The 24,666-nt window shown below is 48.1% G+C and overlaps 1 protein-coding gene across 4 annotated transcripts in view; it reads right to left on the minus strand.

Annotated features, from left to right (window-relative positions):
* The window catches only part of robo1 (roundabout, axon guidance receptor, homolog 1 (Drosophila)), a 90,737-nt gene extending 69,662 nt beyond the window's left edge, over positions 1 to 21,075 (minus strand). The window contains exons 1-2 of one of the 4 annotated variants that reach the window (XM_037266985.1): positions 20,724 to 21,075; positions 15,210 to 15,334 (exon numbers count right to left, since the gene is read on the minus strand). In XM_037266985.1, coding sequence (XP_037122880.1) covers positions 15,210 to 15,297 — 88 coding nt within the window. In that variant the 5' untranslated portion in view covers positions 15,298 to 15,334; positions 20,724 to 21,075. Of the gene's footprint in view, positions 1 to 1,743; positions 2,193 to 15,209; positions 15,335 to 20,723 lie in introns of those variants that run through there. The other 3 variants (XM_037266989.1, XM_037266984.1, XM_037266986.1) reach the window with 3 other exon arrangements.
* Positions 21,076 to 24,666: the final 3,591 nt, after the last annotated feature.

Below are 24,666 nucleotides of genomic sequence, written 5' to 3' on the forward strand. Positions count from 1 at the left end.
GCACGCACAAAAAGATTTCCTATAATTTTGCATGGTGACGTCATTGGCATGTGTTTTGCGTTGGACTCCTCGTTCATTGTTCGTCATTGCTCAACAAAACAATTTGGGTTTATGATCGTACCACAGATGGGAACCTTCCGTCCGTATTCCCGCTCCCATGCAGTTCCTCAACGGATCAAAACCATCCGAGCCGTGTCAACATGAGCTCCGTTGCGGCGTGGGAGCCAAACAACGACTCGACGATTAATGACAAGATGGAGCGCAGCCACAACAGTGAGGAGTCTTACGAGGTTCCCGTCGTTTGATGGCGCTTAATAGCAAACATCTGAAACGCAGTTGGTTCATCTTGAAAGCGTCTTGGCCCTGTAATTATCACCTCATCTGCTCGCCAAGGTGCTTAAACAGCCCCCGCTGTCCGTCCAGACTACGCACATGAGGCTGATCAGCAAGAAGAGTCGCAAATTGAACTCATTCTGTCAAACGGGAGCGTCAAAATGTGCTGATGTGTTTTTAATTCCTTGGAACAATGGCGCGTGAACGAAACCTCAACGTTCTTTTTTTTGCCAGAAGGGGTGAGAGCGTCAACATTTATCTTGGGCTAACCTACATTCTGCCTTTTTTATCCTCCTCCTGTTCCCACCTCTTCACTTACATGACAAATGTTGGCAGTTTAGTTCAAAAGGACTCAAAAGTATTCACTCAAACTAAAAAAAAAACTCAAGAGAGCTCCAAAGACCTTTCGGTAATGTTTTGCAGCTACTGCAGACTGAAAACAAGGCTGGCAAAAGTTCAATCTTCCACAAAATACTCATTGATTGATTGATCGACTGATCACACCCATGCACCGCCTTCCATAGTAAGAGCAAACGAGCGAAGCAAAACAAAGCAAGCGTCAAAGTGGCCATGACTAAGAATAGCATATATTTTATTGATCTCTTCCCACCAGCGCTTGTGTGCGCACGCACAAGCACATTTTACGTGACGCACTCTGGAGGAGTGGCCCAAATGTGCATCTTGGCCGCATTACGCTCACGTATGGCGTACCTGTGACTGTACTGCGCATGTTCCTGCAAGTGGGGGGTGAGGGTTCTGGAAAAAAAAAAAGAGACCCACTCCCCAAAGGACCACCGCTGGAGAACGGACGCCTCGACTCACTCTGCAGAACCGCTACAAAGTACACAAGATGGCACTCAAAAGCTTAGGACCAGAAATGTGAAACTCCTCAACTAATTTCAACACTATGACAATTTGCTGTTTTTGAGTGAGCAAAAGTTTTTCTAGAAATAAAGCAGGACACCAAAGTCACATCTCCTTGAGCCGCTCAGCCGGACTCGTCGCCTTTTGCCGGTCCTGCCCTCGTCATTTCCTCTTGGAAGGGCATCAAGACCGGCGCGTCCTTTCAAGGTCCGGCGCAAGGGACGGACACGCGCAAGCACGCACGCGCACACCACTCCATCACTCAAAGGCGCGCTGCCAAACAATCCCATTAGCTGTCAGCGGCCCAAAGGCAGCATGGGGACAGCGGCAAGTGTCCCTTTCTCGCCATCCACGCAATCGCGACTTTTTTTTAGCCCTCATACGCAAATATTCCACAAAAGCCGGAAGTCATACTCCAAAAATGAGAATCAAATTTGCTGAAGTTGGATGTACTGGAGCAAGCAGCATCCAAAGCAGCACACAACCAAAGGCTCCCTCACTCCTTCAAGCAAAGCGGGAGGGAGGGACGAATGAGAGGTTACTCACGGTTCCTGTCCCCTTTCCACCTCCAGCTGCCTTTGGACTTGCCCGGGGCGTTCCCCGGGGAACACCCGCCGACTAACAGCAGCAGAAGAAGCAGTAGCGGCCCCCGCCTCCTCGCCATGCCTGCGAAAGGCTCCGTCTCACCACCGGACTTTACGGGAAGCTGCCGTCGTCGTGTCCTTCGAGCCACTCGGCACCCGAGTCAACTCCTCCTTGATAACTAAATCCATCCCAAAAGTCTCACTTCTTGCTCTCCTCCGAAGTTGAGCAAAGCACGTCTCGCCCAGCCTGTCGTTCATCCCCGGCGGGCGGGCGTCAGAAATAAATCACCACTGAGCAGCCTTGACTTTGAGAGCGAGCATCTCACCGCTGCGTGGAGTTATCTCACAGCGGCACACCCACCATGCTCATACACGGATGGATTTTCATCATGTCAGTGCGCGCGCACACACTCGGAGGAGAAAAGGAGTATGACTGGCTGTTAATGTGCAGGAAGGGCAGTAAATCCCGCTAATGGCTCTGAAAGAACATCACACATTACACAGCAGAGCGTCGGAAGCGGCAACGCTTCAGAGTGCCTCGTAAACACAGGAGGAGGACCCAAAGCCTCTGGATACATTTCAGAAAAGGGCCAAGAGATCATATTTTGTTGCTGTGGTTCAATTCAGTAGCAAGTGAACGACAGCAGGTTCCTCTTTGACGGCTAGATCTTTAATGAGAAGTTCATTTGCCAACAACAATTGAGGCACATGAGCATCACTCGTAGCAATTTGGCTCAAATGAGGTTGCAATAGGACAAAAGTTACACCACGAGCATCGCTCAGGGGGAAAGAAGCAAAGTGTTCCTCCAAAGTAAAACGGCAGGGCCGAGAAACCTTTTTTGGGGGTCCAAGATGCAAAGTCAAGCAGGCTTCGAGGGGGGGCTGGATTTCCCAAAACCTCTTGCGGTTCAACTTTGGGGCTATTGTACGATAGGCCGTGATGGAAAGTCCAAATTCTGGTGATTCACATGTGGTTCAAATTCGGTAGTGATTGAACAAAATGTTCAGGACAACTTCTTTGAAATGGAGAGGACCAAAAAATGATTCCATTATGCACCGTGGGACAAAACTTGAAATTCTCACACATTAGCGTCACCCACGACAACGTGGTTCAAGTTGGCTCGCCATCGGACAAAACCTGCAGAACCCAAACCAAGCTGATATTTGGAAAGGGGCCAACGGGCACAAGAGCCGGCCGATCTGCACGACGTGCCGCACGCACAAAAAGACTATTTTGGTAAAGACAAGCTCAGCAAGTCTGCGTTTACGGTTACACGCTATGGCTATTGGCTGCAGCAGGTCACTTTGTCAAGTGAAGGTCGCCCCTCCCCTCTCATTCTCTCTCTCTCTCTCGCTCCCTTCTTCCCTGCCAAAGTGTAGAATGTCATTAGCAAGCGCAGAGTGCAGCCTTGTCAAGAGCACAAAGGGCTCCACTCTCTTTTTTTTTTTAATGGCTCCAAATGATCTTACTTGGACGCCAAGCAATAAAAAATATTTCAATTTGGAAATGATTTTAGTTCTGCACATCCTGTTTGACACACAAAGAGGGCTGTCGTGTTTACAGCGGGGGTTGGTGATGTAGCTAGTGGACACAATCTGTCCACTAGAGGTCACTGTTGTATGCAGTTACAGCGGGGGTTGGTGATGTAATGCGCAATCCGTCCACTAGATGGCACTGTTGTATGCCGTTACAGCGGGGGGGTTGGTGATGTAATGCACGGTCTGTCCACTAGAGGTCACTGTTGTATGCAGTCAGAACCTTTCAGCAGAAAGCCAAACTGTTGCTGCTTCATGAGCAGAGCTTTGGGGAAATTAACTTTGCAAATTGTTTGCAGACAAATACTCAAGTAATACTCTACACAGACAGAGTTTTTTTTTTTTTTTTAAAGTCAGTTAAATCAATTTGCACTCTTATTGATTATCTCTGTTTGCTTTTGTTCACTTTCATGCCGCTGTCGCCTTCAATACCTGCAGTGATGTGCACGGCCAGCAGATGGCAGTAACGCCACACATTGTTGGGGTGGCGGTGATGGGAGGGGGAGTTTGCCCCCCACCACCACCACGCCCCCCCCCTTCCCTGCAGTTATGGCAGACAATAGGCCCCCGCAGCCTCATCTTTCTCTTGTTGTTTCAACGGGACTAATTACAGTGTCCTTCATCATCTTCACCACTAAAGAAATGCTCAGACTTCAGCATCAGGCATACCTCACTAATCCCTCTCAAAGATGATGTGTTACTTTTCCCTTAATCCTGTTAATCCCGCTAATGCTACATTGCTCCTACTATAAATTTCAGACCTTTTCATCATATTAGCAAAAAGTAGGCAGTAGGATACTCGCTAACCGGAAATGGAAATATTCTCGTGTTTGAGGTCAGACCCCAAAAGCTTTAGTTTTTTTTTCTTTGTAAAAAAAATAAAATAAAAGAGTATAAATTGTGTGTGTGATGTAAATAGTTGTGGACGGAAAATGGCAAGACAAGGTAGCGGAGTGGCAGCCACTTCAAAATGTGTCACAATAAAGTTTGCAATATTAATGGCGAGCCTGCTGGCTGATATCAGCTGGACGGACAGTATGCCATCGATTTGCTTGTGGAAAAACACGCCATCGGCGGTTGGCCACGCGCATCTCGGAACAGACCAAGAGCTGCTGCGTGCACGTTGCGAGAATACAAAAAAAAAAAACACAGCGCAGTCAGTCGTTGTGCCGTATGTATATGATGAAGATGATGATGAAGACGGCATCGGCCTCGCTATGATTAATGGAGCCATTTTCTTAGCGCGGCTTGGCGAGCGGGCCCCCACTTGGCCCCCATTACGCCTCCGCCATGCCATTCGTCAGGCCAGATACGAGCGCTCTTGTATTTACGTGTCTTTTTTTTTGGCCTGATTTATGAGCCGCTGCGTCCGAGTTGCCGGCTTTGGCCGGCGCGTCCGCCAAGCACGACGCGTCCTTCGTGTTTGACTGAACCTTTTAAAATTGTATTCATGTAAATAATACCATTTTTGTCTAAACAAGCGTGTTTCTATTAACAAATGTATGTTCCTGTAACCAATTGTGTTTGTATTAACAATTGTTTGCGAAAGCAATTGTGTATTTACAATTGTGAAATAAGTAAATTGACAAAAAGTTATGGTATAAATTATTTGCTTTTGTGCCTAAACGTTTAACTTTCACCAATGAAGATGCAACTAAGTGTTGTATTGTTAATATTGTTATGAACAATTTCCATGAATTCCTACGGGGGTGAAAAACACACACAGACAATTCCCTCAGTTTAGAAGCGCATGCAAATGCGCTGTTAAATTTCATTTTTCAAATCCCTTTAATCAGGAGCGGGGGAATAAAGCCAGCTGGTAGGAACCCGTGTTAGGATGTAATTAAGCATCTGATTGAATTTTCCGAGCTGAGCAAAAGTGCGCCTGCCAAGACGTGGCGGCAGGAGGGGGGTGGCGAGAAATGGCCAGGGGCTGCGAAGGCGAGGGGGGGCGGCGGGGGCTCGTGCACCAGAGTCAGTGTTTCGGGCCGGGGAGGGGGGATTACGGGATGGCGTGCGGCATTGCGCCACGACGGGAGGTCCGGACCTCGAGGCGCGTTTGGAATTGTCTCGCATGCGTGCACAGCGATCAGAGGAGCATTTTTCTACACGTCTGAGGAAGCTCCCGCGTCAATCATCTCCCGGCTGGCGTGAAAACATATGCTGCCGAGAAAAAACTGGCAGCCATGCCGTGCCGGAAGCAAACATTTTGACTAAATAACAATGGAGAAGACGTTTTTTAATTACTCTGTGCGCTTTCGGTAGTCGGTTTGCATTCGGGGGAAAAGTCGGCTGTTACCCCGCATGAGTCAACAGAGGGCGCTGCAATCAATTACAAAAAAAAAAAAAAAACTTTTGGGATGTTACAGCTATTCTTATTTCATGCAAATGAATTTGTTGCATTTGCAATTCGGGAGTTAAGCTGACAATCTTACCAAAACATATATATGTTGATTGAAGTGAATATAAGCCCTGGTGGCGTTGCTTCGTTTCTCAAATCCCCCACTGCCGCCTGTTTGCAATCTCTGGCCTAACGTTGCAAAGCAACGCCAAGAGCTGCATGTATAAACACGCTGAAAACCCGATGACATCCATTTGGTCGAAAAACCAACAAAGATGCAAAATCCGCATTCCCCGTCGAAGGAGAGACGACAACAAAGGCTCAAGAGTGGAGCGCTGTCGTCTGTAGTTAAGGCAGAGCGGGACGCAGAAAGGATCCATTACTGGGCCACTTTCATTGCCTTCATTGTCCAGCAGCTGATGGGAGTGCGGTGGGCTGGGGGGGAGAGAGGGAGGGGTGAAGGAGGCCAGGCAGACAAAGACAGGCGATGCAATCGCAAAGGTCGGGACGCGCTTTTCGCCATCCTATCCTACTCGCCCTTCACCTTTGACCCCCATCTGCTCCCACCAACTGGCAGGGATGCACACCGGGGAAAATTATGTGCAAACAATTCAAAGCGTTCAAAAGAGCAGGGAGACTTCCGTAGGGAACCTTATTTAGTGTTAATAATTGTGAGGTGGGTTCATTCTCAACACTACAATACATTTAATGAGAGGGTGTGCGCATTTTTGCAACAGCATGACTATGTTCTTTTATTTTCCCATGACAAAATAATCAGGAGATTTGAAGAGGTTACGATTGGAATAACTGACAGCCCCCGCCCGATTCGTTTTACGCCAGAGGCTGCGGCCCGGCGCATATTTCTACACGGGCCAAAATTGGCCACCGGGCGTTACTTTGGAATGCTTCATCACTACCGTGCGTTTGTTTCCGTGGCGCCTTTCAAATGAAATGAAGCGCAACATAAGTATCAGCCCCCTCCCTTTCTTCCTCCCTGTCAAGCACGTGTTTTATCGCCAAAGCCTTTTTACGCGTCCATTTCGGGATCGGCGCTTTAATGGCGCCAAACACAATGGAAGAGAATCGATAGCGCTTTTGCCTTTGATCATACATCACTTTCCTCCGTCCTTCCTTTGTCTGCCGTTCTCTGGTGCTCAAAGCTGCTTGTTGCCGAACGCCCGACAATATTGTTTAACACGTGTCATCGTTTGCCGTAAACGTCGAGTCCTCATGTCGTAAACCCCTTTGAGCAAAGAACAACTTTGTATATATTTGATGCGTTCATGCTTTTAAGCGCTTCTCGTCGGGGGGGGGGGGGGGGTGGGTTCCAATAAATGGGTAGGGCTTTAAATTCAGGTTTCAAGTGTGGGAAAGGTCTGAAACACATTGCGGTGAGGTTTGAAGGCTGTCAGTGTATGATGCGAGTAGCCTGCTAACTAGGCAGCAGGCAAACAAACACTTGACACTTTGGCTTAAAGGTCGACGTCATTGACTCATGTCTTGTTTGGAGAGCGGATCGCTCGACCTTCTTGTTTGTTCGCGCACGCTCAGGTGTAATACGGCTACAAATCCCGTCTCATTACGTTGTGCGTCTGCTGACATTCGGCTATAGACAAGCGCTTGCGAAAAGATATGAACGTTCGCTCACGCTTCCGCCGCCGGAACACTGGAAACGAAACACTAGCATTGAATGCTATAGCATTAGCATTACACATTGAATGCTAAGTGTAAGCGAGGTCAGTCAAATGACTTCACTTTGAGAAATAACATGTTGGTTCTTACGATGAAAACTGGGTTAGATTCCAATTCCATTTTGTTTTTTAAATGAAATGGAAAAAGCAAACAGGACAATCGGTTGTCATGGTTTTCAGTTCAAGTCAGGAGGCGAGAGCCACTCGGAGGGGCCGGCCGGCGCCTTACCTGATTGCGTGGCGGCCTCATTCATTCGCTCACAATCAGCCATGTCGTTTACAAACTATTTCAAAGATCTCCGTAGGCAAAATTGAAAGAAGTTTTCCGATCCTCTCCCGAGAAAACGTTGGTATGGAAATTGGCCGCGTAAAAGATGCCAGCTAGTTAGAGGATCAAATTTGCTTTCCTTTGTGCACCTGGCTGTGGAGGATCAACAGATGGACTGAAAGCTAACACGCTAGCAGTGGCGAATCTGCTGGCGGGCGAGCGGGCAGGCGGCATCGCAAGATCCAAGTCTCGTTTGCGCGCTGGACTATTTTTTGGTGAGAATTTTCAACCTGGGTGTGGCGATGGAGTTGTTTCTGTCTGACATAATAAAGAGGCAGCTCCCGCATACATTTCCCTGCCGCTGACTCCCGTTTCAGTATATTTAGTAAATCTCAGCTACGGGTCACTTTTTTTATTTTTTTTTACCCCCACACCGTCAGGGACTAGCGAGGGTTTTCGTCGGCTTCTCGGCGCTCTAATGGGGCACCCAGGGAGACGAGGTTTCAGCCAGGACTATCTTCCATACTTTGGCGAGCTTAATTGGGTATAAAGAGACTTGCCCCCCTCTCCCACTCCCCCTCCCTTGCCGCGGCTTTCACCTCGGGGTAACGCATGCGGCATGTTTACATAAAAGCCGTCGACGTGCCGAGCGGGAAGGACAAAGCCCGAGCTCTCGTGTGAGCGATTTACAGATGGAGACGGTGCACTTTTGCAATGACACCCATTTCAATTTTCATGCTCAAGAGTTTGCAAAGAGCTGCCAAAGTTCAAATGTATTCAGAATCGCAACATGAGGTTTGGTCTTGAGGAGAACTCAGCAAAAAAAGGAAGTCGGCCATTTTGGTCTGAACCTTCCAGTTACACTCAAGTCGCTCCGAAAGGACCGTGTCAACAAAAGGTCGGCTAAATCACTGAGTGTGATGAGGTGTCAATCACATCCAAGAGTAAAGGTCTCACAGAAGTGCTAATGTGCGCTACTACGGTAAAAGCCACAAGTCTTCTTTGGCGTGACGGATGGCCGCCTCCACCTCCGCCGAGTTGCCGTGCGTGCGTGACTGACAGCTTTAATGCTGCATAGTAGGTGGCGGTCCGTGTAAACAATCCAGAGCAGTCAAACCCGACGGAGGAACATGCGCATGCATGAAGCTGCCGGCTTCAAAAAAACAAAAGACACGATCCCCTGGTGGCTTTCACAGCAGGCAAGTGACGGCAAATCAATAGCAAGCGGCCTGATTCTCACCGAGCGGAAACATCTGCAGACGTCGTGATGAATTCCAGCAACGGCATTTGTGTGTGAAATTGTACGTTTGCGTAAACAATTGTGGGTGCGTGTGTGTGAGGACAGACAGATATTTAGGATGTATATTGCCCAAAAGATTTCATCACATGTGGGATCGGCCGGAGCGGCGTCAGCGCTTCAGTCATTCGCTATCGCTGCGTCAGCGAGCGATCGATCGGCGAGCTCCTTTGGGGAATAGCGCTCGCCGGTTGCGGTAAAGCCATCGAATAAAGAAATCAAAGAGAGGAATCAGAGCTGACGGGCAAGACGGCCACGACATACAGTCACCTTGACACCAGCCCAGCCAGCGCTACGTGGTCTCTGACGCGCGCCGTCATTTAGAAGCCGTTAAGGACACCATTAAAAAGCCGGAGACGTCTTCTCCTCCGTCCATGTACATTGCCGCCATAAAATGACAAGACGGGCGTTAAATCCGTCATTAAAGGGCTGTTTAAGGACTGTAATTGGCGAGGAGTTAAAAAGGGCAGCGCCCCTCGCAACGCTAAAACCAGGAAGGGAAAAAATAACAATTGACTTAAAAAGACTTACATTCATAAAATGTGAATTTTTGTCAAGAATATAAATTTGTGTTCCTCGAAAATATTCTTTTGGACAGGAAATTCTCTACTCTATTCAACTTTGACTTAAACGCATGTTGTTTTTTTCATGAAAACAACATTTCTGCACTGACAGACATTCTTGACACAAGCAGCTCATCTTGCAAAGCAATAAAAAGAGGCATGCTATATGAATTATGCATTCAGCATACAGGTGGATTTATGATTATGAGTAGGTTGCGTGCCTGATCATAAATAAGCCATCTTGAAAATCCATCCATTTGCTAGGAGAGCCCCTCTAGTCAGGAAAGGAGTAGAGTGTGCCGCCATCTAGTGGAGCAGAGTGAAACTACACCCAAAATAAATGGGCATCAGATTAAAATAGGTATGAACTGTACCAAAAAAAAAATCCACAAAGAAATGGGACTGCAAATATGGGCCGGGGGGGGGGGGGTCGCAATTCAAGATCCCACTTGGACAGCTGATTGTCTTTCCTTCCTCCTCCTTATTCAAGATTCAAGAGTTTTTATTCGCCATGTTTTATCTTATCTTTTTGTGGACGGAGTGGAACACAGCCACAATGAGGCCGCAGGTATTCAGGCGACGACGTGACAAACGTATCGATCGCATGATCAATAAGTAATCACCATCGACAAAAGATAGAGCGCTACATCGCTCCATCTTGCTCGCCAGCAAATTGCATGATTGAATCAAGTTGGATGGGGGGAAAAGGAGGGGCGGGGCGGGCTCCAGAGCTGAATGCCGATCGAGTATATTGGAAAGTGAAGGACAACGATGTGAGTCCTGACACCTTGCAAAAAAAATAGATAGACGTATTTTCCCAAGAATTTCACCTCATTCTATTTCTATTATGGCTAATGTCTCGGCTAAAGTGACTGAATAACTGATTCCAAACAAATACAAGCAACCATATTCCCATCCGACCCTCAACGTTGGTGTGAAAGTGACGCTGAGCGGCCATCAAGTGTACTCGGGCGTGGGAATCCATGACTTATGTCATTGTCACGCCGATAAAACGGGCGTGAAGGAGGCGCTAATGAGGACGTAACGGCGTGCCGGGGGCGCCCTGACACTACAGCTTTTGGTCTACGTCTAGGTGTGAAGCGTGCTGGACTATGGGCTTCACTAATTGAGCAGAGTCTGCAGAACTCAGAGCCCGACTGGTTTTATATTCAGTTAGCATTTCCTTAATGCTTTGAAAATTCAAATCAATTTAAATGGAGGACCGCCCGGCGACCTCTCGGCGACCTCCCGGCACCCTTGAGCCAGCGTGACGGGCGAGCGTGACGGGCACCCGGCCGGCGCAGAGCCATCACTCGGCTCCCTCGTCAGCACTTTGCCATCATTATACGGCGGCGGGCGGGCGGGCAGGTGGGCGGGCGGCTGCGGCCGTAAAAACCAATGTCAGCCGGCTCCTTTTTGTCACCGACATCAATTTGCCGCCTGTCTTTTGTGTACCTCGATTTAGCGCGCCATCATTAGCGCTTCAAAGTCATTTGAATACATTTGGCTGAGTGGGCGCGGTATTTCGTCGTGATGCTTTTGGCTTCATGCTAAGTACGTTAGCGTCTCTTTCGTTTCCTTAATTTATTGCCTAATTGTACTTCTACTAAGTGGCTCATTTTTTTTGTAGAGATGTCCCAATAAAAGCGCAATTATCAATGCTAACTGTTAGCATGTCAATGGAGTTTTATATTGTTTATTAGCAATCTATCTAAGGCAACGACGTGTCATTCTGTGATTTAGCTTCGTTTTAGAGTAGAGTGGACTGAACAGCTTGAAAACACTTTTATGATGAACAGCTGACTATTTGCCAAACATTCCACTATACATCAAATATACAAAACTCAAAATAAACAAACAAAATGTCTGATGACTTGAAATGACTTGGGTCTCGCAAGGCACCACTGTGATGATTCGTATTTGTTGTACTGTACTCATTCACGGACGCACGCCCCACTCCAAGTCACAGAGGTTCCATTTCCTGTTCTGTGGTTATCAGCACACTTTTCATCCCTTTGCCGTCAGCGGTGAACTCATTTCCCATCCTCCACCATATGACTTTTGTAGCATTCCACTTGGGAGGCATTCGAAACGTGTTTCGTCAACTCGGCCTATTTTCATTTCCCATCATTCCTCTCCGGCCGTTCAATTGAAGCAGGAACAGGAACATTCCTCAGCGGCGGTAATCTCCCCATGTCCGGCCCAACACATTGCGTATCCAAAGCGTGACAGGTGCGGCGCTTGACGAGATTAGGACGCCGGCAACATTAAGACCAGATAAGAGAAACTCATAAAATGGTCGCATTTCATTTCCAAAAAAATAAAAAAAAAACACAATATATTTTCACCTCCTATCACACACTCCCGTTGAGTTACGACGCCGTTATCGTTGCAGGCGAATTGAAAAGGAAGCCGGCCGGGCTATGGGCTGGCGTGGGGAGAGAATAATCTTTAAGTTTGCGCAAGCTGCTCCATAATTTAACACGTGTGCCGTCCCGCGATACTCCTGACCTGCTGCCTTTGGAAGCGCGGCTTGCATCAATATTTCACAGCGCAAACACGCCAAGCAAACGCCTCAGGAAAAGTTCCCATAAACACCGGCAAGCCTTCACACCTGACCACTCGAGAAAGACTGACGTCATCATTAATACTCGCAGGCCCAGACGTTGATGTTTTGTTCACACGGCCTCCGAGTTGGAAAGTTCTCACAGCAGCACCCCGGGAAAATGAATGATGCAATACGAGGGAAAAAAAGAAAGCACCAAATATCTCCGCTAAAATTTCAAGTCGGGGCACCAACAAAAACAATGTTTGTCTGGAGCCAGCCAAGCAGACATTTTGCCTGCTTTCTGCTCTCGCTTAGTAATGCGTGTCACATCCGATCGGGGGGGAACGAAAGGACGAAAAATAAATAAATCAAGCAAATCAACAAAAGTGAGCAGGAGGCAAAAGAGCTCTCGGTGGGTTCCAAAGACAATTTGATGCAAAAGGAGATGCGGGCAGGCGCCCCCTGCGGACGTGAAGGCTTCAGTTTAACGAGACAAGCGAGGCCGAGGCAAACGCGAGGCTGGCTCGCCCGCCTTTTGCGCCTCCAGAGGAAATTTGCATGAAATCAAACCGGCTTTGTCCTGCATGCCTGGGACGGACAGACGGACGGACGCCTTTTGTATTGCTCTGCTAATATTTCCTGTCCAGAGGCTAAAAGTGTGAGAAATTGAAGAATTTGGGGAATTCTTTTTTTTTTTTTAACTTATCAAAAAAGGATCTCTCACTCAACAAGCAAGTTTCTTTATAAGATAATTGAGGTCATAGAAGAGGACTGTGAATATTGATGTCTAAGAGCACGCACACACATTTGTAAACATATTTGCAGGTTTGGACTTCGTAAGCGAGGCTCTTTTGGCTAATCTGTGTCCAAAAAAGGATGGGCAAGTGAAGTTTGATTGCTTGCTTTCAAAGGTCATTTGGATGCAAATCCAGCCCAAAAAGATTTTCAGGCTTAAATTTGACGTCTAAGTGGATTTGATTGTTCAAGCCTTCATTCATGACTTTCAATGGGTGACTCTCAATTGTGAGCTCCATTTCCATCCACTCTTCCCTTTTGAGATAGCGTCAATGATCCCTCCACACTGCCGAACGGCTGCTTTTAACTCATTCAGTGCCATTCAGTGACGGTTATAGACGTCAAAGATATTATCTGGTTTTAAACGGAGCCTATTCAAGCGCTTTGGCTTGTCAATCAGTCTGGGATTGTCAATTCTGATATTTATTGTATCTATTTATGGCATATCACTAAATTTCTATGAGGAAAATTGGCCCGGTTTGGACATTCAAGATGGCCGCTGTTTACACGATTGCAAGCACCTGCAACATTTGACGCACTTTGAGCATTTCAGTGGCCGAGTCTTTGTCACAGAGCGTCACCAAGGAGGCCTCATCAAAAAAGCGGTGAGTGTGTATGCACTCAAAGTGCCGCAACACAAATGCCGTCTTTAATGGGGAGAGGGATGTGAAGAAAAATTCATTTGAGGGATGACACTGCTGCTGCAGTCCCTCCGCACAAAGCCTTCGAGAGGGATGCTCACGGGGATGGTGTGTGTGCGGGGACTGACTGAATGAGAATCAGGGTTAAGAGATACAGAGGTGCCTGTGTCGCGTCTCTATGGAAATCAATAAACTGCGCCGCCCGTGCATAGCGCAGCATTTCAATTTAAATGTCATCCGTTGCATTTAACAGCAATAATGTCAAATTTAATGGCATTGTTTTATTCATGCAAGGGCCCAGAACTGAAAGGACAGGGCGGGCTTTCCATCTGAGGCTAAAATAAAAAAATAAAAATCGCATAAGATTATAGCGGATTTTTGTCCATTGGTTTCTCAAAGCAACGCTAGTTTTCGAGGCGCCGGTTTTTCTTTGACCTTTTTGTCAAGAGCCTGCCCACCACTTTAGACAAAGCAAAGCAGGAGGAGAACATGAAGCTTCGTTTTTAGCCATCCAGTTTCAAGCCTTGAAGCAAAATATGAAAAACAACAAAAGCAGGAAGAGTGCACCAGCGGAGACACGCTGAGGCGTGTCTGAGGAAAAAGCAGCAGAATGACGGAAAAAAAGAAAATTAAAAAGAAAAAAGGCCAGGGGCTCCCGGAGTGCATTCGGCATCATTAAATGGTGGCCTGGGGGCGGATGGAGTGTGATGAGGAAGTGTGGCCCCTCCGTGTAATTAAATGGTGACGGGCTGGAAGACGATAAGAGCCCCCGCCGCCACCTCACCCCCACCCTCGGGAAACTGTTGGAAGCTATAAACAATACGCTTATTGGTGGCCACATTTTCTGCCAAAACAAGGTCGGCTGACAGATTGCTTGTTTTCTCATGGAAAACAAAAAAAAAAGGGGGAAGCTGTGCTACCATGACACCTGGGCTCTCCTCTCCGGTGGGACGTGCCCATCCTGGAGAGGTTCTGACCGGGCACCGAGGTCACCTCATCTGTGGGCTTTTCTCTGAACGCTGACGTTTTTGCACCATTCGGTGCAGCCGTATTTCAATTGGACGTTTTCATCTGTTAAGAGCTTTCGTGTGGTTTTTGCCAAGCGGAATACTCGAGAGCTTCGGGCGCCAAATAAGTGCGGCTGCACGGACAGATGCCAAAAGGCCGACTTTCTTGCTGCATTTTTCTGCCTTTCCTTTCAAATTGGATCGACGACCTTCAGCTATCAGCGCCGTCGATAGCGCTGACTCGGCGAGGAGAAAGGAGTCAATGAGACGTATGAAGTCGCGTTGGCATTAACGCCAAATGGCACTTCAGCGGCGGCGTGTGTGTTTAGCTTGTCGGCAACAAGCCTCTGATGGTCCAAAGTGTCAAACATGGCTCTGATAGAACATTTCTGCACGCGTTCGCCCGCCGGCTGCGTTTTGGCAGCTTGGGTTATAAACTTCACCTGGCCGAGTCTCACACAATCGCTCCGGTAATTTCAAAAGGTCAGCGCGGCTCCCGTGTAATTTGAGTCTCTCGCCGCCGCCTTATTAAGCACATATTTAATCAGCCTCGGGCCGAGGGAGCCGGCGAGCTGAATAGCGAGCGCCAAGCAATGCAAGTCAGGAATTTGAACGACACAACTTAAAGCTAAAGCTAAGGCTAACATGCGTTCAATGGGAATTATCCGACCAGAACATTGCCCAGTCCAGTGTCCCGCCCGCACTTCCCAGTCAGACAAAGCAAGATGGCGGCAGTCTTACCTGCTATAATGGGAGCCTCCTGGCAGCGCACCAGCTCCAGCAGGACCATGGCCAGGAGGGGCGTGGCCTTCAAGCGTGTAAGGCGCATGCTGCCGCTCACTTTGACGCCATCCCTGGGCACGGGTCTGCGACACAAAAAACATACGGGTGCATCAAGAAGGGCCACAGACCCATATGGATTTTTGACGTCTATAGTCGTCAATGGCGGCGAATGAGCTAATCGCTGTCTTGTCTCGGTCGAATCCCAGCCGAAATAAATGGAGCCCAATTTTGCAGATCGGCCATCTGTGGAACAACTTGTTCCCCCCGTGTTTGAGCGCACGCGGCCGCCTCCTCGTCTGCGTGCTCCGCCCCGCTTGAATATGCGCTCTGATTTTCTCATTGGAGCCACTCGCCCACGCGTGACGCACTCTCCAATTGCATATTACGCAAGTGTCACGGCACACTTGTTTGAAAGGCCACATTGTAGGCCCAAGCGTGGCTAGCAATGCTAAGCCTCGCTCAGAAGCAAACGCAGGCTTGAGTTTGGAATTTGAAAGCCAGCACTGTGTTGAAACGGCAATTTGCGCCACAGCTTGCTTTTGAGTGCAAAGGTGAGGCGGGGCGTCGGGTCGCCGCGCGTCCCCATGCACGACCATCCGTCTTGCGGCGAGCGTGATCCGTGACGAATTAAAAGCCGATTATTTCCCGCGGGGACGGCGCCGGGCGGTGATGGATGAGCGGGACGGCGGGCGCCGAGCGAGCGGCGGCTTAAGTGGCTCCCATCTAGCCTGATCGGAATAAAGGCCGGGCGGCTCGACGGGACAGATGGACGACTCTTTGATTTTTGGCGGGGCGTTCTTGTTATCGCGTGTTTAGCATTGCCGAGCGCAGCAAACACGCAGCATCAATCACTTGACTTCCCGCAATGACACGAGAAACACGTGAAGGGCGCAGGGAAGCTCCAGCCAAAGCCTAAGCCCAGCTCCGAAGCCCAATTTCAAAACGCTTGAAAGCCGGAATTGAATGCCAACGCTCTGACAGTGTTTGCAGCGACTTCATCTGCAAGTGCAAACCTGTCCAAAAGGGTGCTTCAAAAAGGCAAAACGAGGGAAATAAAATAAAATAAAATAAATGAAAACAAGAGGGAAAAAAATAAAGAAAAATAAAGAAAAGAAAAATAAAGAAAAGAAAAGAAAACAAAAGGGAAAAAATTAAGAAAAATAAATGGAAAAGAAAAGAACTTGGGGACCTGGAAGCACACCGCTTGAATCTGTACTCGTCTTCTTCCTTTCAGACGCTAAAATGTGGACACGAGTACTTTGGCCATCTCCGTGTGTAATTACCAATCCCGAGCAGAGCGTCTTGCTATTCCATTCCAAATAAGCACGTTCTTCTCATTAGCTTGCCCAATTAAAAAGCGGATACAAAAAGATTACAGAGGCCGCGCTTGATTAGCGTGCTGACAGACAGCGAGCGAGGAGCGCACCAATTAAAGGGGACACACTTGAGTTTGTTCATCATCACTAACTAGTTTTATTGCGGCGGCGGCCTGCGTGAAATCCCACCAGCGAGTCCGTTTCGGGACTTTGGCTGGGCCGAGATGGGACCGCCTCTCAAAGCAAACAGAACAAACATTTTGCTTTCAAACACTCACTGAAGCCATAACCTTGTCTTCAAACATTATTTGAACCCAAGTTTGAAACCTTCGACCTAAATTGAAGACTCAACCCAGGCTTGAAACCTTAACGCTATTTTGGAATAAAAAGCAAAAGCAGAATTTTAAAAGCTTTTTTCAAAATGGGCACGTCACCTCAATCCGGCAAGCATGTTGTCTGTCAACAGCCATTTTTTTTTTTTTTTTTGTGTCAGGAAATCAAAAGAACACATGCTGAGGGTCCCTCCCACGCCTAATGTGTTATTTCCTGGCGCGGCCGCCCTCCTCTCAAGCGCGAGCGGCAAAGTCAAATTGGCAATTACCGCCGTGCGCCGCCGCCGCATTGTTTGTTTAGCGCCGTAAATTGGTCCTTGCCTGATGCACCTGCAATACTGAGCGATGGGGGGACAAGGATGGAATATTCTTGTGAGCAACATTCATCTGATTTTTCTTCATTAAATGTGTTAATTCGTTGTCAGAGCCTCCGGAGACGAGGCCTTTGGGTCGAGCGACGGCTCTAGAATGCTACGCTAAACGCGTCATGTGACATGTCTGAAATTTTGAGAGACATGAGAGGTCATATTGTTTCCAAAATGGTTCAAGTTTCAAACCCGCTTTAAAACTCAACTTTGAAACCTTTATGCCGCGGCTTCTAAATGGAAGGACAAGTCGCACCAAACTGCCAACACAGCGGGGGGGGGGGGGGGGGGGGGGGCCCAACCTTGACACACTCATCCGTCTTACTTACACTGTAGTCACAACTACGCATGCACGCACACACAACTGCAGCAGTACATTAAAGAAGCTCAATGGAGCGGAGATGCAAATATGGTGATGGAGGGGGGGGGGGTTCAATCCATTCCCAAAGAGTAAAAACCGTACTCACTCCTCCTCAGGCTGAAGGAAAAAAAACGCTATGTGACCTCATCAAACACTGCAGCCGTGGTGAAGGCAACATCTGCTTTTTTGCACATCCTCACACACCAAGAAATGTATCTGAGGAGGACCATCAGCATCGACCGCACCAGCGTGAATAACAATGTGTACCTGCAGCTAATTAAAGGGGATACACAGTGGCCACCATCATCAAGCAAAGTCACACACACACACCACACACACACACACACACACGCAGAGTTGAGTGCGGCCTTGACATGGCAGTCTCAAAAAGTTTGCATCTAAAATGGTCATCTGATATTTCGTTTCAAATTCAACACTTCAAGTCATTGTGCTGGATGGCTTCGTTTCTGCGTCAGGTCAGCTCTGCTCCACTTTCTGCACGGGGCACACACACGTTTTTATCTCCCACATCAAAGCGCACAGCTGAGCATGCACAAAGTTGACGCGCCGGCAGAAAGAATGCTAATATGGCATCTGGAAGCAGACAGGATAACCTTGACTCACGATTTTTCTTTTTCTTTTTGGATGGCACCTATAGCACGAAAAGCGCATATATTGGCGACGTCAAGAAACAATCTCAAGTGCGGCGGGTGACATCAAAAGGAATAAGAAGACGAGAATATAGATTCCAGCAAGGAGCCAACGTTGAAAACATACAAATGAGAAAATAAAGCAAGATCAGAAAATAAGGATGAAAAACACCAGCGGGTAAACAGCTCAATGCCTCCAGTCCCCCCCCCCCCCCCCGCCGGGATGCAAGCTGTGTGAGGAATTTAAAAGCTGCTAAATAATGCAGCCAGCCACAAGGAACACAAAATCAGAGACAAAACATATCCTCAAATTCAACAAATGATGACTTTTTGCATACCTGGATTATGTCAGGCTTGCAAAAACAAATGCAATGTTCAACAGACGCACATAGTGTTGAAATCAATTGCTTTGAACAATTGCGGAATGGAGTAAGGAAGGCGCTCGCTAGCTGCTGATGGTCTCAGGAGGAGTTTGTCAACAGATGCCCCAGGCGGCTGACAGCAGGTGTGCAAAACAAAGAGGGGAGGGGTGGGGGGGATTTATCAGAGAGGCCCAGCCGCAGTAAAAAAAAAAAACTTTTAAAAATTGCGCTAAATGCAAGAGCAGGCAGGTAGCAGGTGTCGGAATGCATGTCAGCCATGTTGGTGGCGACAGCCGCAACCCTGAGCGCCTTCAGATCAAAACGCTCATGCTAGCTAGCGCTATTTTGGCTCTCATCCCCGGCATCCAGCCTTTTTACTTTTTTGATCCTCGAGGTTCTTCATCTTCGAGTTAAGTGCGGCACTCTGCCTGCCTCATTGAGTTACGTAACACTGCAACTCCTTCCTGGAGAAGTCTTAAGCCGCCATCTTTTGATCATCGACTTTAGTAGTTTGCCAGCGTGTGGCACTTGTCACGATACTCGGCGCCGCGCATGACAAATTGGCATTCAAATGAAATTTTCCAAAACTCAAGGCCCATCTCAAGTGTTGACACCAGGCGTTTGTTTACCGGCGGCAAGCTACGTCCCGTCGGGCTCGTGACTTAACGGCGCGAAGGTCTCTCCCTCGGTGAGAACCGAAAGCCGCAGTTACACATGCTAATCGGCTCGGGCGCCGTGTCGACCTGTCGGGAAAGGCTCTCCGGGGTCCCTGTGGACGTGACTAATTGACTCGCCGGCACGGCTGACTGACACGCCGTTCCCGGGCTGTAATAATAGCGTGTCGTGCGAGAATGATGGCGACAAGCCGGCGGCGGGTTGATCCCCCGACCTCGCGGTCCGCGGGGGGAGACGGCGCCTGAGCCGGCCGGCCTGCTCCTCAATCAAAGATGCTGGCAGGACAGTGATAGAAACAATAAAAGAGGAATCAATCGGCGGCGGCCTGCGGGCGTTTTGGACACCTTGAGTGACTTCCTCTGTCATTCTCCGCCTAGACACGATGCTATTGTTGCCACACGACCTTTGTGCCGGTAGAATAAAAAGCTAGCGACTACCTGGCCTCCGTGTCACAAAATCGGGAAGTGCAAATGAAAAAGAAGCTTGGCTTTGTTTGCAAGGGCGCTTACACAAAATATTTTGCTTTTTAACACTTTTGGTACTTTTGGGTTCTTGCCATTTGCTGAAAGGGGAGGACTGGGAATTATTGGGGCCCCCTTGAGGGTGACGTTGGTGTACACGTCTTACTCAGCGTCTGGTTGCTGTTGTGTTTTTTTCTTTTTGACCAAATATTCACTAATCCTGTTGGATGGAAATCTATTAAGGTTCCGCCTTTAGGCTGCCACACACAAGTATTTGCCGATAAGCACCCCATAATAGCAAACTCGCCCCCTCCCCTCCCTTCGCCTCGCCTCACATCGCCTGCCCTGCCCTCACATCAGCACAGGCGCTCTCCGGATGAGGCAGCTTTAGCCAGACGAGCGAGCGGGCAGTGAGGTGTGACCGCAACTCGGCTTACAAAAGAGGAATTTCTTTTCCATTTCCAAAAACTCTCCTGCCAAATTGGGTCTTACATTTTTAACTTAGGGAATCTGATTCATTGCGTGTGGTGCTAAAGTAAATTAAACCAAACAATCAAATTCTACAAGAGGGGAGAAATTACATTGAGGTTGTTTTTTTTATTAAGCGCAAAAGAATAACTAATAAAGCGATCCCCAGGGAAAAAAGTGTGCACGCAAGGAAATAAATAAATAAATAAATGTCAAAGTGTTAGTTCCAGCTACGAGTATAACGACTGCAAAGCCTCCTTTGTTGCACACGCGTGAGAAAGTTTCAGCACCACGGAGAGCGCTCGATGCCATTAGCCAGTCAAACACGTCCGTCTTTCAACTTCACATCCACGCGTAGCGACCAGTCAAGCACGAAGCGACTCTCAAGCGCACGCGGTCGCCATGTGCCGCGAATCCCGCCTTTTAACGTGCGTAAAAAGGCGCATGCACCCACTCACTCACTCACTGACTCACTCACTCACCCGTCCAAAACGCACTGCGTCCGCCTCGTTCACAAAGCGAACTCATCCATCGCCGGGAAACTTTTCTGATCGTCTTGGCTCATACTCTCATCCAAAAATGGACCGAGATCATTTGGAGGATGCGGACGGAGGGTAATGCGCAATCCTGCCGGTATGGTAGGCTACGCGCGCTTTGTCCGTGCGCGAGCGCGCGTGCCCGCACGCTCTGTGGTTACACACGGGAAGTACCTTACAAGGGGAAGAACTCAACAACAAAAAAAGGAGGAGGAGGGGAGGAGGAGAAAGTATCCTGGACTGGGTGTCTGATGGTGTGACGCGGTGGCAATGCTGGACAGCAGCAGAGGAGCAACAGAGGAGCAGCGGCAGCGGCAGAGCGTGCGCGCTCGAGTGGCCCTGCAGGCAGAAGAAGCGTCAGCGAGCCTCCCTGCTGGGTCCTAAAGCGGCAAGCGGACAACACGTGCTACAACTCGCTTGCAAATTGCCAAGCACACTGCAACCACAGCGGTGGAAAGAGAATACCCACCCGCTGAATGAACAATTCATCACCATCCGAAATAGTAGCAGAGAAGAAAGGCTATCAATCTTTTATTAGTACCGTTATTATTATTTTTTTAACATTTATTTATTTATAATTCGTTATTTTTATTTTATTTTATTTTATTTGGACTATTATTGTAAACGAAATAATTTGAGAAACTACTACTATTAATAATAAAAAGGAACGGACTGCTATGGACATAAAAGTGGAACAGAATATGCAAATGACACGCAATTACATATCATATCGTGTTGACTTCCCTCACGGGGATCCCATTAATCACAATCAGCACTGAGCACAATAGATATTCAACAGCGGCAAATAGAAACTCCGTGATTGGAAGTCCTTCCCGGTGGCTTAAAAGGTCCGTGTGTGCGCGTGCGTTCGTGCACGTGCTGCAGATGATGAGTTTGAGCTGGATTGGCGTTCCCCGCAGACGTGACCCCTCTTCCCCCTTGCGGCCACTGCAGACAAGCCTGTTAAAATGCACCCGGGGATGAGGAGAAAGCCAAAAGACCAAGAAGCTGCTCAATCTCTTTGAAAACGGCCATCGTTTGGGGAGGGGAGGGGGGGGGAGCACTCGCTTGTCCTCATATGGAAATACATGAGAAATGCCAGCGTAGTCCAAGAAAAGGCCGGCTTCTGAGGGCTATGAATTGGAAAGCACTTGAAGTGATTCAAGGGCATGATGGAAGTCACAAATGCATGTGTGGCCATTCAAAATTCTTCTTCTTCAATCACCAATGATGGCTGACAGCCAGGCGGACTTCCAAAAGAGCCCAATCAGCAAAAATTGCAGCATTGTTTTCACCTTCTGTTTTGAGGCTGCGTTTTCTCATGCAGGTGGGAGGGGGGGGGGGGTCGGTTAATGGCCTGCCCGCCCGGAGCCCGAGTTTGATTTGTTTTATCGCCTTTACGTTCACAAGCTGTCGTCTGCATTGCGACTTCAGATGCCTGCGAAAAAACAGGAACTGTTCCGTTTTTTTTCTTGATGCTGACAATAGCTTGGAGGAATACTTTGGAGAAGTTGAGCGTGTTAAGAACCAGATGGTCGGCAAGCGAAAGCAGAAGGATGAGCCGAGCGTCTTGGATTGAATGAAGACAAAACTGGGATGGCATTTGCACTTTCCAAGTGTCAAGGAAAACAAATTCTCGCACATCTCCAAATGCAATTGGAGAAAATCAATTAGCACGTCCGTTGCGGCTCTTGCTAACGACCGCCTTTGCAGCTCAAACATCTGGGGTCACCTGCTCCATGCAGAAGGTCACAACAGGATGACGGCAAAAAAGTTATTTTAAAAGTCGACATCCAGCTGCATACAGCAGCTAATAGCTTCCAGTGTTGGAAGTTAATTGCTGGCAGAAATGATCAAGCTTGTCCAAACAAATTAGCATCAAGCCACCTTTTCACAAATTCATTTCTTTTTTTTTTTGACAGGAGCGAGGGCGGCCACTTGTAATCTAACGCATGAACCTCTCTCGCTCAAAGTGGAGCCGAGGGACCGCCCCTCCTCCCCCCCACGAGGTAATATCGCCCCCTCCATCCCACCCACATCCCAGTTCCAATTTCAGTAGCCAAGGAAAGAGCAAGAGGCAGAGCGAGACGAACAAAGATGCCCGTACGAAGGAAGCCATTTGCTGAGATTTGAACACAAGTAGTGCCGCGACGCACGCAGAGAAAATCACAAAGAGGATCCTTAACACTCTGCAAAAACGATAAATATTACTGCAACTAAGTATTGAAGCTGCGTGTATTACACTGCCCCCTGGTGGCCTGGGCGTGCATTACATGGAACAGCAGAATGTCGACTGAATGGAAGCACGAAATGGTGATGCCAGATCTGCTTGGTTCATATGATAAAGAGACGTGATGTTGTCCTTAAAGCGCATTCACAGCTTGTGGCGAGGCTGCTCACATGCATTATGGAGGTTTCTTGATGGAGGTGAGCGCGGGTTAGAGCGGAGATTGAAGTGGTGGCCAACGGGCGCTTATCTGCGCCACAATCACTTGTGGACCAAAGCGCCGCCCGCCCATTGATGGAGTGAAGATGAAGGACGAGGAGAAGAAATGGTTATCGATCGACGTCAGCTTTATCGGCTCAAGCCCCGACGAGCAAACGGTGGCGGCGACCGGCCGATTAGAGCACGCCTCAACTCGATTCTCCTTTGGACGCCGATTGGGTTCCGACCCCCATTTTGTTTTTATAGCTGGCCTTGAAACGTGACAAGATTAGTAATTGACCTTCATGAGTTTATTCACTGCCATTGACGCATATAGACGTCAAAGTTGTGGTTTATCTGGGCTGCCAGACTTTGACGTCTATATGCGTCAATGGTAGTGAATGAGTTAAATAGAGAAAAAAATGGAGCCGCATGAACACTGGGCCGAATGGACGTTTGCTTCCAGTTTGGGCCCCAGACCTTCCCTCTCGCCAAGGAAATATATGCAAATCTTATTGCCTTGTAATTTCATTGTGTTGCTATTTGTTTTTTATTTTTTATTTTCTCATCCCCGCGTAGGGCTTATTAATCACGTTTGCCTCATAACATAACATTTTATGATCATTCAATAAACGAAATAAAGGGGCACCGTGGGAGACGTACGTGTCGGCGTGTTCTAATGAGGCTCCGCATCGCACTTCTGGCAGGTCCCCAGACGCGCGCGCACACATATATCACCCCATAAACAAGCCAGTGGGTGCGCCCCAATAAAAAAAGAGCGCGTCTGCGGATCCATGAAAATGATGCATGCGCCCCACCTTTTCCCTAATTGGAAGACGGAGACTTATCTAATCGCACGCATCAGACCGCTAACAAGATGCCTGCCGCCATCCGTTGATCAACTTTGACATCAAAATGTCCGAGAATGGTCACCCTAAACAATCACTGGCCAATCACAGAAGATTTTACAAGATATCTAATAAAACTCGGCCGGGACATCAGAATGAGACGCGAAAGAAGCACGGAGGGAGGAAAATGTGTCAGGAGCACACTTGACGTGCTTTGTCACACTTTTGTCACATCATTTTCAGGTTTTTGCGTAACATGCTAATGTCAGACTTTGTCATCTCTGTGCTTCTTTTCTGTAGTTACTCTCACTAATTGTCATTTCATTTGTCATTTTTCCGTATCGCTTTGTCACTTTTTCCACTCTGCGCTTCTTTTCCCGACTTTCTAACAAGCCTTATTTCGTTTCAGAAAAAAAAAAAAAATGAATCGAGACGCTACTTGGCAGCGCGACATTCACATCGCAAAAAGCTTTAGCGTAGCACGTTTCACTTTGACACGCTGGACGTCAAAAACCAAGCGGAAAATGGTCTTTTTTCACGAATCCCCGGTAAAAGTGCTTTTTGCGCATTTCCCCAGCACGTATCGACGGCGTTGCTTATCTATATGCTAATGCGG

This window comes from Syngnathus acus, chromosome 13, assembly GCF_901709675.1.
Source record: "Syngnathus acus chromosome 13, fSynAcu1.2, whole genome shotgun sequence".
Lineage (NCBI taxonomy): Eukaryota > Metazoa > Chordata > Actinopteri > Syngnathiformes > Syngnathidae > Syngnathus > Syngnathus acus.